The sequence below is a fragment of the Bos indicus genome, chromosome 10 (assembly GCF_029378745.1).
Source record: "Bos indicus isolate NIAB-ARS_2022 breed Sahiwal x Tharparkar chromosome 10, NIAB-ARS_B.indTharparkar_mat_pri_1.0, whole genome shotgun sequence".
NCBI classification, from domain to species: Eukaryota; Metazoa; Chordata; class Mammalia; order Artiodactyla; family Bovidae; genus Bos; species Bos indicus.
This window is the reverse complement of record NC_091769.1, coordinates 9864339-9879551: the sequence shown is the minus strand read 5'-3', so window position 1 is coordinate 9879551 and position 15213 is coordinate 9864339. Positions and strand designations below refer to the sequence as shown.

The window sequence follows — 15213 nt, the reverse complement described above, 5'->3', positions numbered from 1 at the left end:
TTGAGGGCAGGAGGAGAAGGGGATGACAGAGGATGAGATGGTTGGATGGCATCATCGACTCAATGGACATGAGTTTGAGCAAATTCTGGGAGACAGTGGAGAATAGGAAAGCCTGTGTGCTGCAATCCATGGATCACAAGGAGTCAGATATGACTTAGTGACTGAACAACAACAAAGTTGTTGCTAATTAAACTTAAATCCAACCTATTCACTAAAAGTATACCTGAAGAGATTGCATTTTAGAAAACAGTTTGATAATCAAATATCTGGGAAAGCTTGGGGTTTTCCCCATTAGCACAAGTGATTAAATTTGCTAAGTAAATATTCATTGTCATCAAAGTACAAAGATGGCATATTAGCATGAGGAATAAAATGGGTCATTAGAGGTAGAATGAAATTTTAAACTGATCTTTGTGAATTATAAAACAAGACAAAAACAAATAGAATTCAGTGGAAATGAATGGCAGACCACGAAACAGGGCAGAAAAGAAAGCCTCAAAGTGACAAATCAATGCTTCCACCATAAATGCTTTTCTTGCCAGTCCTGTTCAGATTCTGGAACATGAATTGGAGAACAAATAAGTCTTCTCCAAATGCAGACCAGAGAAATGATTAGTTTTCTTTTTTTTTTTCGGGTATAGTAATGAATTTACTTTCCTCGTTGTAAATCTTGAGTAGAACAGAACATAAAAGAAAAAACTTATATTAAACTGATAATAGCTAGCATTCAGTGACCTTTATTGCCAGACATTATTACTTATTTCATAGAGTTACTGCAAGAATTAAATGATTTGATATACATAGAATACCTGCCACCATAGTTTATGATTTACAGTAGTAAGTGCTTCTAAGTATTAGCTGTTATTATCTTCCAATATTGATAGTGTTGACGATAGACCACACACTGTGCTAAGAAGTTTGCTGTTGTTCTACTAATTTCACTGATGATAAACCGAGCCAAGGGAGGTTAAGAAAGTTGCCCAAGATTTCACATTGGTATTTATTGTGCACCCACTATGCGCTAGACACACTGCCGATAAACATTTTCGATACGTCATCACATCTAGGCCACACAACTGCTCTGTGAAATAAATTATATTTTCCTGGTTTTACAAATGAGGAGATGCCTAAGGTCACATAGCCAGTGAGTGATGGAGCAGATATCCGAACACGAGCAATCTGGTTCCCAGAGTGTGTGCTCAGGACTGCTGTGCATGATGATCTTCTGGGAGAGAGATATCAGGGACTCACTTCCATCACCAGGCCCCTTCCTTTTGTCCTATGACCATTCCCAGCAGTGCTCTCCTGCAGTGTTAGAAGGTTGCCTCTTGCTAGGCCCCGTTCTGCAGCCACAATTAATCCATTCTACTCAGAAGTTACAGAGAGAGAGACCCAGACAACCCCTCTTGGCTATGCACCGATGTTGGGGCACCTGGCAACCTGGCTAGTTTTCTCCAGGAATGGAAACTTTTGTTTTAAGATTTTTTTTTTTTTTTAATGTAGACCATTCTTAAAATGTTGATTGAATTTAATACAACATTGCTTCTGTTTTCTGTTTTTGTGTTTGGCTGCAAGGCATATGGAATCTTAGCTCCCCCATAAGGGATTGAACCTGCATTAGAAAGCTAAGTCTTAACCACTAGACTGCCAGGGAAGTCCCAGAAACTTTTGCTACGAAATTTCCATTTCTTATTTTCAAGTCAGCTACTAACATAACTTAATATAATATTTTATTTAAGTCTTGTATAGTTAGAAGTCTCAAAGGTTATACACCAAGATGTTAACAGCAGCTAATAAATGTACAGGTAATTTTAATTTTCCTGTTCATAGATTTTTGTGTTTTCTAAGTTATATAAATTACGTAGTCAGAAAAAATATATTTTATAAAAATACAATCGAAGACTAGATGGTTGTTTCTCAAGAGTCAGGAGGATGGGTTGTACAGCCAAGAGAGCAAGATCTCCTTCTGTGAACCCCAGGCAGCATCCCCAGTGATCCAGGCAGCCCCCAGTCCTTTCCCAGTTCGGTGACTCTGCCATCTGTGATGATTAGTGTCTTTCAAATTATCTTAGCCACAGGCTCTTTTTTTCAAACAAAAATATAGAGAAACACAATCTATTTAGCAAATATATATTATGGATTCTTCTTTAAGGATTAAACTGTGCTGATAGAAATGGAGTTAGAACCCTAGATCCTCACCCGTTAACCCACCATCCCATCTGAAAGCAACTCCCATAGTGCGTCTGGAACCCCTCTGGCTCTGGAAAACATACTTCTCTGCTGAACCTGTTGGTCCACCTCATTCTGGAAACTTGAACTCCAGAGGTTGCTCAGAGATGGAGCTCTGTCCGTTTACTATATATTAAGCAAGATAGTGATTTTCTTCATGTGCTCTAAATTTTTCTGCTGATCTCCTTCTTTACACCCAAAATCAATACACAAGACTAATCCATCTTATAATTGAGTATTCCTGTCTGACCGGAATGATTTATCATCTCAGAGGTGGCTTTCAGCTCGGAAGGGAAAGAGAAAGGTGTGTTTGTTTACACTTCTCTCTGAACTCCCTCGTTCCTACCCAGAGGTTAACAAATGCAATGCCCTTTTCTTACCCATCAAGCGGATGGGTAGAATGGTCGGCACTTTTGCGTCGTGGCCTGAGCCTTCTGCCCTCTCAGCTCCTGTGCTGCCCTGTTGCACTGGTCTCCTTCCGCATGTTCTTGTCTTCTTCTCGGCCTCATTGCTGACAGTTTTCCTTCGGCACTAGTTTCTGTCTGTGGGCTTCTGCTGTCCTCTTGCTTCGCTCTCTAGGCAGCTCATCCGTTTCCAGGGTTCAGTGATCACTGCATTCCGGATAGCGCTTGAGTCAATATATGCCTTCAGTCTCTCTTACAGGGTCCAGTCTTTGCTCCGTGTGTAGTCGATATCTCTCCCTTGGGTTCACATTAATTTTTCAAAGTCAACATGCCTAACTCTAGATCATGTTATCACCACTGTTTCCTGCTCTAAAATCTCTATTCTGCCAATGTCAATATTTTCTTTATCACCAAATTTAAAACCTTGGAATTTTATCTTTTATACTCTATAGTCACCAAAAATCTTTTTATTTTACCTTCAAAACTTCTCTGAGATGTGTCTTTGCTCATCACTCCATGTCATAGAATTTAAGAACACAATGCTTTCTTGTCACTTAGTTGTTAATAAATAAATATTTTCTGAATCTGGGCTTCCCTAGTGTCTCAGCTGGTTAAGAATTGACCTGCAAAGCAGGAGACCCAGGTTCGATCCCTGGGTCAGGAAGATCCCCTGGAGAAGGAAATGGCATCCCAGTGCTCTTACCTGGAGAATTCCATGGACAGAGGAGCCAGCAGGCCTACAGTCCATGGAGTTGCAAAGAGTCAGATAGGACTGTGAGACTCACTTTCACTTTTACTTTTCAAATCTGGATCTAGTCCAACTATGTCAGAAAAATTGTGAAAGTCATTAGCATTCTAAGAAATCTCTGATTCTTGGCTTCTGTTTCAACCACGTATTTAATACACTGTCAATTTAATAATGAAGATACCAATTTAATAATTCAATACTTCCACATATATAGATACAAAAATCCTCAACAAATACTAGCAAGTAGAATTCAGCAACATATAAAGAGGGTTATACAACATGACCAAGTGGGTTCATCCCAGGAATGTAATGATAGTTTAATAGCTAAAATCGATTAATATAGTATATTGATAGACTAGAAGACAAAAAATATTTAGTAATCTCAGATGCAGAAAAGAACTTTTGGCAAATGTCATACTTTTTCTGGATAGAACACTCAAACTGTCAATAAAAGGAGACCTTACTCAATTTGATAGAGCATCTACAAAAAAAAAAACCTATAGCTAGTATCCTACTGAATGGTGAAAGATTGAATATTTTACACTAAGATCAGGAATAAGACAAGGATGTTGGCTTTCACCATTTGTTTCAGCATTAAATAGAGATTCTAACAAGGCAATTGGGTAAGAAAAAGAAATAAGGTATTCAGATTGACACGGGAGAAGTAACACTATCCATATCTATAAATGACATGAGATTGTATTTAAAAAATCCCAAGGAGTCAACTACAAGACTACTAGAACTAATAAACAGGTTCTACAAGTTGCTGGATCATCGAAAAAGCAAGAGAGTTCCAGAAAAAACATCTATTTCTGCTTTATTGACAATGCCAAAGCCTTTGACTGTGTGGATCACAATAAACTGTGGAAAATTCTGAAAGAGGTGGGAATACCAGACCACCTAACCTCCCTCTTGAGAAATGTGTATGCAGGTCAGGAAGCACCAGTTAGAACTGGACATGAAACAACAGACTGGTTCCAAATAGGAAAAGGAGTATGTCAAGGCTGCATATTGTCACCCTGTTTATTTAACTTATATGCAGAGTACATCATGAGAAACGCTGGGCTGGATGAAGCACAAGCTGGAATCAAGATTGCCGGGAGAAATATCAATAACCTCAGATATGCAGATGACACCACCCTTATGGCAGAAAGTGAAGAGGAACTAAAGAGCCTCTTGATGAAAGTGAAAGAGGAGAGTGAAAAAGTTGGCTTAAAGCTCAACATTCAGAACACTAAGGTCATAACATCTGGTCCCATCACTTCATGAGAAATAGATGGGGAAACAGTGGAAACAGTGTCAGACTTTATTTTGGGGGGGCTCCAAAATCAGTGCAGATGGTGATTGCAGCCATGAAATCAAAAGACGCTTACTCCTTGGAAGGAAAGTTATGACCAACCTAGAGAGCATATTCAAAAGCAGAGACATTACTTTGCCAACAAAGGTCCATCTAGTCAAGGCTATGGTTTTTCCAGTGGTCATGTATGGATGTGAGAGTTGGATTTGAAGAAAGCTGAGTACTGAAGAATTGATGCTTTTGAACTGTGGTGTTGGAGAAGACTCTTGAGAGTCCCTTGGACTGCAAGGAGATCCAACCAATCCATCCTAAAGGAGATCAGTCCTGGGAGTTCATTGGAAGGACTGATGCTGAAGCTGAAACTCCAATACTTTGGCCACCTCATGCAAAGAGTTGACTCATTGGAAAAGACTCTGATGCTGGGAGGGATTGGGGGCAGGAGGAGAAGGAGACGACAGAGGATGAGATGACTGGATGGCATCACCGACTCGATGGATGAGTTTGGGTGAACTCCGAGAGTTGATGATGGACAGGGAGGCCTGGCGTGCTGTGATTCATGGGGTCGCAAAGAGTCGGACACGACTGAGCCACTGAACTGAACTGAACTGAACTGCACAAGGTTGTGCAGTAGAAGAGCAATGTACACCCATCAGCTGCATTTCTGTACAGTAGCAATGAACAAATCAAACATGAAATTAAGAAAATAGTTCATTTGCAATAGCATTGAAAAGAATGAAACACTTAGAGTGAATTTAAGAAAAGAAGTACAAAAGCTATATTCTGAAAACTGTAAAGCACTTAAAGAAGACCTAAATAAATGAAAAGATATCCCATGTTCATGGATTAGAAGACAGTATATTAAGATGGCAATAATCCCCAAATTGATTTATGAGTTTAATACACTTCCTAACAAAATTCCAGCTGACTCTTTGCCAGATTATTGATTAAACTGATCCTCAAATTCATAAAAAAAAATTTTTTTCAAAGAACTCAGAGTAATGAAATCAATCTTGGAGAAAAAAACAAAAACATTGAACTACTCATACCTCCTGATTTCAAAACTTACTACAAATAATTACAATAATCAAGATACTGACTTAAGAATGTAGACATATAGATAAGTAGAATAGAATTGAGAGTCTGGAAATAAACTCTTACGTATACAGTCAACTGATTTTCAACAAGAATGTCAAAAGCATTAATTAGGGAAGTAATAGTCTCTTCAACAAATAGTGCTGACGCAACGGATATCCACATGCGAAAGAATGAAACTGAACCCCTACCTCTCACCACATATAAATGTAATTCAAAGTGAATCAAAGATCTAAACAGAAGTACTAAACTATAAACTCTTAAAAGAGAATATAGATGTAAATCTTCATGACCTTGGATGAAGCAGTGATTTCCTAGATATGACACCAAAGCATAAGCAGTACAGTAGAAATTAGATAAATTGGGATTCATTAAAATTTAAACCTTTTGTACCTCAAAAAACACCATCAAGAAAGTGAAAAAGACAATCCATAGAATGGGAGAAAATATTTGGACCTGATAAGGGACTTGTATCTGGAATATATAAAGAACTCTTACAAGTAAATAATGAAAGGATCTGAATATACTTTTCCCCAAAAAAGAGGATATACAAGGGGCCAACAAACACATGAAAAGATGCTCAACTTTATTAGTCATCTGCTGCTGCTGCTGCTAAGTCACTTCAGTTGTGTCCAACTCTGTGCGACCCCAGAGACAGCAGCCCACCAGGCTCCCCCGTCCCTGGGATTCTCCAGGCAAGAACACTGGAGTGGGTTGCCATTTCCTTCTCCAATGCATGAAAGTGAAAAGTGAAAGTGAAGTCGCTCAGTCGTGTCTGACTCCTAGCGACCCCATGGACTGCAGCCCACCAGGCTCCTTCGTCCATTGGATTTGCCAGGCAAGAGTACTGGAGTGGGGGAGATGCAAATCCAAACCATAGTGAGATAAAACTTCATACCCAATGGGCTATAACAAAAGACAGGCAGTGGTAAGTGTTGACAACTATATGGACAAGTTGAAACCCTCATACCCTACCAGAGGGACATAACATGGTGGATATGTTTTCAAGCAACCTCAGATCCTGTAGTATTGTAGTATTTACTCTTGAAAAAAATCTGTGTATAAGTGGACCCATGCATTTCAAACCCATATTGTGAAAGGTCAACGCTAATAGTAAAAATAAATAAATAAGTAAAATAACCCAAATTCCTATTAAAGGGGAATGCATAAATAAAATGTGCTGTTTTATGTAACAAAATAGGAAATAATTAAAAGGAATAAACATACATATACATATATACATCATCTCTGAGCTCTAAAAAACACAGTAGTGGATAAAAAATGTCAAGTTGCAAAATAGATATAGCATTACACATACATGTACATTTCTAAAGTATAGAACTACCATGCGTTATTCCTTGACATATGTATCTGTTACTGTATCTTTAAATGGCTAAAAGATGCACTGAAATCGTGATGGCAGCAGCCACTGGGGTAATGGGTGAAGAGACTGGGATTGAAGATGGAGAAAAGGCATCTGACACTTCATCTCCATTGTACTACTTCTCTAATTAAAAGAAGCAGATATAACAAAATGTTAATATTTATTCATTCTGAGTGACAGCACACAGGGTGTTCATTATATTATTCTTTGTACTTTGCTTTTTGTTTAATTTCTCCCAGCGAATAAAACTTAAGGAGATAACAGCATCTTTCATCATTTAGTCTTAGACTTATTTATTGTTTAGGTATTTTATGTTCCTGTTTGCTTTAAAAGTAAATGTATATAAGTATAGCTGAGATAGCTACATTTCCTTCCTTTGTTTATATTCACAAAGCGTATTCCTTTTATTTAACATTCTTTGCTATCAAAATGTGGTTTTTATATACAAACTTGTGAGCAGTAGATTATGAGTGCTCACAGTTCTACCACGGTCTGTATGTTAAGAATGTACTTCCTATGGTGTGTGTGTGTGTGTGTGTGTTTAGTCGTGTCCAACTCATTGCCACCCCTGGACCATAGCCTGCCAGGCTTCTCTGTCCATGGAATGTACAGTCAAGTGGACATCCTCACACACCTCGATCGCTAGAAGCATCCACTTGTATCGGAGCCAGCATAGCCACGAGCAAACAGAAACAAGACGTCTAAAAGAGTTCCTCTTTGGTGCTGATGATTTGTTGGTGCTGACTGTTAAGACTGAAGGTCTGAAACCGCCGATGTTTATTGGCTCCGTCTGCAGTACGCCTCTCCGGGGTCATTGCCACAGTTCTGACAAGAGGATGGGACTCTGCCTTTTCCACCAGTAACAGAGCTTCCCTCACTAAACTGCGCACAGCACAGAAGTCCCGCGCAGGCAGGGTGGAGGGCACTCTCACAGTCCTTTATCACACAAAGGTGAGGCTGGGCAGATGGTGGCGAGCGCGCCTTCACAGACATACCACCCACTGCAGCTCTTAGGCATCTGATGGGGAGTCTGGCAAACTTTGGAGTTACACCCCACATTTGAAAAGTAACAGATGAATGTGGACTTAAAGCAGACTAATAATTACACAGTTAAGTGCTAAGGTGAGATGTTTAAACATGCACAGGTAAGAGAGGGGGCACCTCCATACCTTACCTTTGGGGATTCACCAGGGTCTTCAACTGGAGTGGAACTCAGGGCTCTCTCGCTGCACCTTATTTGCTCCTCCCCACAAGCAGGAGCAGGAGGAAGTTATCTAAAAGAAGGAACTGGGCATGCTCAATCTGGACCCTTTTGTCTGTCTAATTTTGGAGCCAGCCTGTCCCTGGGATATATGTCAATACACAAGGGTCAGTTATTAGCACAGCCTCCCTGCCACAGATCTAAAGCTATGTTCTTTTCAACCAGCTTTATCACTAACAAAGGCCATATGTTTAGCCCCATCCGTCTGGCCTCTTACCCGTCAATTGGTTCCAAACTCAAGAGGGAAAGAGGGAGCAGGTACCATCAAGTGTCCCCCCCCCCCGACAACCTGATGATCAATTAATGTAAAACCTCATGAGTATAAATTAATATAACCCACGATATCAATGGGGTGCAGTATAGGTGGCGCAGTGATAAAGAATCCGCCTGCCAATGCAGGAGACACTGGTTCGATCCCTGGGTCGGGAAGATCCCCTGGAGAAGGTAATACCAACCCCCTCCAGTATTCTTGCCTGGAGAATCCCATGGACAGAGGAGCCTGATGGGCTACAGTCCATGGGGTCACAAGGAGTCTGACATGATTGAGCACACATGACCACATGACATCAACCAATAATATGTATATACACCAGAATGATCTTATCTGAATAGTTAACTGAGCATTGCTCACTTACTTTTAGATTTCATAAGTGGGGTTAAAAAAATAAATGTACGATTTATTATGGCATGCTTGAATAACTTGAGACAGACTCCATTAAGATGTACATTTTATAATGTATCATATATCTACATAGGTATACAAGTGTACACAGATTTATTTAACTCAATCATGCAATAGCAAAAACAAAAGGTACCATAAAAAAGAAACCCTGCATGCTGTCACAGTACACAGGTCTGCAAATGGCCATCTGTACATTGGCAGAACACAGTGGTTTTAAGGTTGAATTAATGTTCTAATCTCTTTGGGATTTCCTTTATATTTGTGGTGTTTTATGACTGATGTTCCATGTAACTTGAGCTCTCTGTTTATATTTAATAGAAGATTCATTCCTGTGGCAGGATACACATTTACGCTCCAGTGTTGAATAAAAGCTACTGTTCTGCAGGAGGGATATAAAACGTTGATTTATAATGACACGTTCCAATAACAGTGATCTAATTCTTCCAAACCCTCTCCCCAGGTCCTGGGAACAGCATGGCTCTGGCCAAGGATGAGTCTTCCCTTCTGGAATATTCAGCCTTCAACACATCTATCCATGCTGCTGTTAGACACCAGAACTGGAAACTGCTCACAGGCTACCCAGGTAGAAGGCTTAGCATCTCCCACCAGAACAGCTGGGAGATTTTCCAAAGAATAGCTGCGTTTCGCAGAACACCATCTCTGGACTGCTGAATGAGAGGGAGGGGTGTAATCTCGTCCTACATTTTTAAAAATTAGGAACTAACTGTTGAGGTGGTGGGGGGGCAGGCGGAGGCTTCCTAGGTGGCACTGGTGGCAAAGAACCTGCCTGCCAATGCAGAAGATGTAAGAGACATGGATTCAGTCCCTGGGTTGGGAAGATCTCCTGGAGGAGGGCATGGCAACCCACTCCAGTATTCTTGCCTGGAGAATCCCATGGACAGAGAAGCCTAGCGGGCTACATGGGATCACAAAGAGTCAGACACAACTGAAGCGACTGAGCACACATGCATGTAGAGGCGGGGGGAGGGTGAGAGGAAGAAACACAGCTCTAGGGCTTCGTGGAAAATAAGGATTTCAGATACACATGGCCGGCAAGCACAATACATCTAGCTGCCAAAGACAGTCTCTGAAAGGGACATCTTCAGCCAAGGGTATAGTAGGGAAAAGGGGTTGCTTCCCCTGAGCACATTCTTTAGAGGTGACATCTTTTAAATATTTTTATGGTGTGTGGTTTGACGGTTAAGACTGTGATGCAATTAAGCAGTGTTTATAATGAGGCCCTTTTTGATGTTTGCAGCAAGACAGTCCTTCATTGTTTGTGACTGTCCCGTATTTGTAAGACATTTTAGCATCCCTGGCCCGTGACTACTAAATGACAGTTGTACACACCCCAAGCACCGCCCCCAAGTTCACTGTGACAACTAAAAATAACCCCGCTACACACACACATATACACACACGCGCGTGCACACACACACAGATATACACACACATGCACACACACACACACACACACACGCGTGCACACACACAGAGATATACACACACATGCACACACATATACACTTGTGCACACATACACACTTGTGCATGCACACACACACACATGCACACACATGCGTGCTCTTTCCTGGAAGCCCCAGCCCCACTGTGAAGCAGTGAGACATGTTTAGTTAAAGCCCCAGAAGTCAGAGTCTGAGAAAGATCTAGACGTAGCATCAAGGGCCACGTTTTTTTTTAATATGTCCATACCCACAACCCAGCTCAACCTCATCCCCCAGACTCCGTCCTTGAAGATAGATCCTACCTACAATGCTTCTCCTTAAATAAACTGTTGTATTTCTTTGCCAGGCTGTGGTCACTGGTTTCCCCCACCATCTCAGTATAATGTTTCTGTGATACCCTCATCGGACCCACCAGCCAAGACCCTCTGGCTCTTTGACATTGACCAGGACCCCGAGGAAAGGCATGACCTGTCAAGAGAATATCCCCACATCGTCAAGAAGCTCCTTTCCCGTCTGCAGTTCTACCAGAAACACTCCGTGCCTGTGTACTTTCCGGCACAAGACCCCCGCTGTGATCCCAAGGCCACTGGGGCCTGGGGCCCTTGGATGTAGGATTTCCGGCAGCCTGGAGGGCAGCCTGAAAGCCTCTCTGTTTGCAAGCTGGACTCCAGGCCTTTACTTGTGTGATTCTTGTCTGTCTGTTCTCCCAGCCTGGGTTCTCTGGGCCCTGCTCTTGCTCCTAAACCACCCTGAGTTGTCTAATTTCAACCCTTAGTGCAATTGAGGTGCTGATAAAATCTGAACACTGATGCTGTTGGCTGGGGTATGTGTCCAGAGGAGAGGGTGACTGGGTTCACCCTCCCTTGCCTGATTATCTGCGGGATTGCTGGGAATTTGACTTAAAAGAGGAAGTTACCGAGTCTTGGAGGCTGGAGCAGCTGGTTCTTTTTGCCTCACAAGTCAGATGTTAGATTTCCCTCTGCAATAGCCGGGTTTTATTGGAGTGACTCACGTTTCTTGTAACAAATGAAAGGGTTAGTCAGTCGCTAATGGTTCTGTTGGCCACGGGTTCTCCCTGCCTGAGAGATCCTGCTCAGGCGTGCCCCGTGAGTAACCCGCCTTGGTTCCCCCCTTGCTCACGCATCTCATCACTCACCTCATCACTCATCCTGTCATGGAGCATAAGGCTCGTTTCATTATTAACATGAGTTTGGCAATACGCCTATTCCTTAGTTTGGGGCTTTACGATTAAGAAATGTGTTTTTATCCCCCAGTTTTTCCCAACCGTTGCTCATCTTGTCTGGACTGCCAGCTACCCCCACACCCTCTGTGGTTCTTTTTCTGCCCTTTCTTCTGATTCAGGCTTCCTGCGCCTGGGAAGGCTGCTTTGCTTCTCCACTCTGAGCACCACTGGTCTGTGATACACTGCTGAGGCCTGCCTCCCTTCTGCCCCTGGCCCTGAAGCTAGAGCGCTACCCAGAGAGACGGCGAGTCTAGCTCTGTGGGCACGTTCATGGCAGCACTCGGGTCTCTGTCATCTGCTTGGAGATGTTTTTTTCTAGTTGCATGGAGTTTATTCTCATGATTGTGGCTAAGTGTCAAAACATATTTAGTTGCACTGCTCTTCCCTAGAAGTGAGGAGAAACCTTGGGAAAGGATAATACTGTCCTGAGGTGATGCAAGTAGTAGGCAGTTTGAAAAAGGAAATGGCCAGCATGTGGGTACTGGACCTCGATAACACAGAAGAAGGCGTACCCATGGTTCTCTATTTTCTGTTTTACTGCTTGTATTGAGGTTGGGGGAAGAGGATACACAGTTTGATCTTCCAACTCTTTCTCAGCCCCACCAATGTCCTACTAACATGAACCAGTCCAGATGAGCTTCAAAGAGTGTCAAACTCAGGAAAATATGGCCAAAATCTACATACCCTTTTTTTTGCATTAACTCCACTGTTTCATTCAATGCTTATCTCCAATGCCTGGATCAATGCCTGCTGTTTGGAAGGCACTGAGTACACCTTTCTAAAAAATAAGTGAGTGAATGAACAAATGAATAAATGAGCAAGTCTCATATCAGGGAAGATGCTAGTTTAATGAGCTGAGTCCTGGGCTGAATATAAATATCTTCCAACCATCACTTTTCTGTTCTCAGGCTGCCCTCCTGGGGCAGGAGCACAGCGCACATATCTGGGCGGTCTAGGACACCATAGTGAAGTTGTGATGTCTTCCAGAGGGAGAAGGGCAAGAAATATGCCCTCTGCAGGGACTCTTCTGCCAATAATCCTTAGTTCTCGTCTGCAGAGGACACTGGAAGCTAAAACCACCGAATAATACAATATAGGTCATGGCACAGCCGTCCTTCAGTTCAGCAGCAATATCCTCTGGTGACAACTGGTTTGTGTTAAAATACGATGAATGGAAAGAAACAGTGCTAGAACTAATGACCCCTGTTACCAGCCTGTATCCCACGCCTGGGCTGGCAGGCAGCTGGCCAAAATGCTTCTAACTCACTCCCAAGCCTGTGGCAGATATTATGAATAACTGAGCCCAGTGTTCCTTCTGGACCCTTCTAACCCTGGGGTGGAAGCACTGTTGATACTCTAAGATTGGAGGCCATCACTACATAATAGCTGTTCTCTCCCCCTGCTGTGCTCCCAACAGCTGCTCCCAATCCTAGGTCCTTGATTGCTGGGTACCGTGCGGATGTTCTGCACGCGATGGACTCAAAAGGAATCTTAAAGACCAATTTTTTGGTAGAACTTTTACTTGAGATCTTACGTTATCCATAGTAGAACGTCATTGGGTTTTCTCATTCTGTACAGGAATGTAAACAGATTCATAGGTTGTCACTTGAAGTATTAACGGTGTTTCTTTCTGATTTGGTTTACCTATGGTTTTGTTTATTCCATTTTCTTTTTACTACCTGATTACTCCAGATGTAGGGGACAAAAAATTAAATTTATCTTTGGAAATGTGTCAGCCATGAGTATGGGATTTCCATTTGGGAGATGCAAAGGTTCTGGAACCAGATAGTGGTGATGGTTGTACAACATCATGAATGCACTTAATGCCTCTGAATTGTACTTTAAACGGTTCGAATGATAAATTTTAAGTTGTATAGTTTTTAACCACAATTCCAAAACTGTGTTGGCCTGTTTTGTATCATGTGAATTTTAACTGAAAAAAACTATTAAATAAATATAACAAAAAATATCAGAGCTGAAAAAAAATGTGTCCATCATTGCCTCCAAAGACACACAATATCCTATTTTATCCTACAAAATCGGAGGAAGGTCAGGAGAGGGTAGGAGTAAATATAAAGTGATAATAAGGGAATGTATTAGTTTTCTATTGCTGTATAATAAATTACCCCCAAATTTAACAGCTTAAAACAATGAAGATTTGTTATGTTAAACATTATATGAGAGTCAGAAGTTTAGGAGTGGTTTACCTAGGTGGTTCTGGCTCAGGGTCTCTCATGGAATTGTATTCAAGCAATTGTCCAGGGCGACATTCCTCTGAGGGGATCACAACAATCTGTGGAAAATTCTTGAAGAGGGGAATAACAGACCACCTTACTGCCTCCTGAAAAACCTGTAGGCAGGTCAAGAAGCAACATCTAGAACCAGATATAGAACAACAGACTAGTTCAAAATTGGGAAAGGATTACGTCAAGACTATATTGTCCCCCTGCTTATTAAACTTCTATTCAGAATACATCATGCAAAATGCCAGGCTGGATGAATCACAAGCTGGAATCAAGATTTCCAAGAGGAATATCAACAACCTCAGATATGCAGATGACACCACCCTAATGGCAGAAAGCAAAGAGGAACTAAAGAGCCTCTTGATAAGGGTGAAAGAGGAGAGTGAAAAAGTTGGCTTAAATCTCAGCATTCAGAAAACTAAGATCATAGCATCCAATCCCATCACTTCATGGCAAATAGATGGGGGAAAAGTGAAAAATGACAGACTTTATTCTCTTGGGCTCCAAAAACACTGCAGATGGTGGCCATGAAATTAAAAGATGCTTGCTCCTTGGAAGCATGATGTGCTTGGAAAAGCTATGACCAACATGCTGCTGCTGCTGCTGCTGCTGCTAAGTCGCTTCAGTCATGTCCGACTCTGTGCAACCCCATAGATGGCAGCCCACCAGGCTCCCCCATCCCTGGGATTCTCCAGGCAAGAATACTGGAGTGGGTTGCTGTTTCCTTCTCCAATGCATGAAAGTGAAAAGTGAAAGGGAAGTCGCTCAGTCGTGTCTGACTCTTATCGACCCCATGGACTGTGGCCCACCAGGCTCCTCCATCCATGGGATTTTCCAGGCGAGAGTACTGGAGTGGAGTGCCATTGCCTTCTCCATATGACCAACATAGACAGCATATTAAAGAGCATAGATATCACTTTGTTGACAAAGGTCCATATAGTCAGAGCTATGTTTCTTCCAGTAGTCATGTATGGATGTGAGAGTTGGATCATATAGAAGGCTGAGTGCTGAAAAATTGATGCTTTTGAACTGCAGTGCTGGAGAAGACTCTTGAGAGTCCCTTGGACAGCAAGGAGATCAAACCAATCAATCCTAAAGGAGATCAACCCTTTAGGATATTCATTTGAAGGAATGATGCTGAAGCTCCAATACTTTGGCCACCTG

General features: G+C 41.9%; 1 protein-coding gene across 1 annotated transcript in view; it reads left to right on the top strand.

The window, feature by feature from the left end:
- ARSB (arylsulfatase B) overlaps positions 1 to 13778 on the top strand; it is a 181025-nt gene extending 167247 nt beyond the window's left edge. Inside the window, exons 7-8 of the mRNA XM_070796873.1 lie at positions 9558 to 9680; positions 10910 to 13778. Coding sequence (XP_070652974.1) covers positions 9558 to 9680; positions 10910 to 11175 — 389 coding nt within the window. The 3' untranslated portion in view covers positions 11176 to 13778. The remainder of the gene's footprint in view (positions 1 to 9557; positions 9681 to 10909) is intronic.
- Positions 13779 to 15213: the final 1435 nt, after the last annotated feature.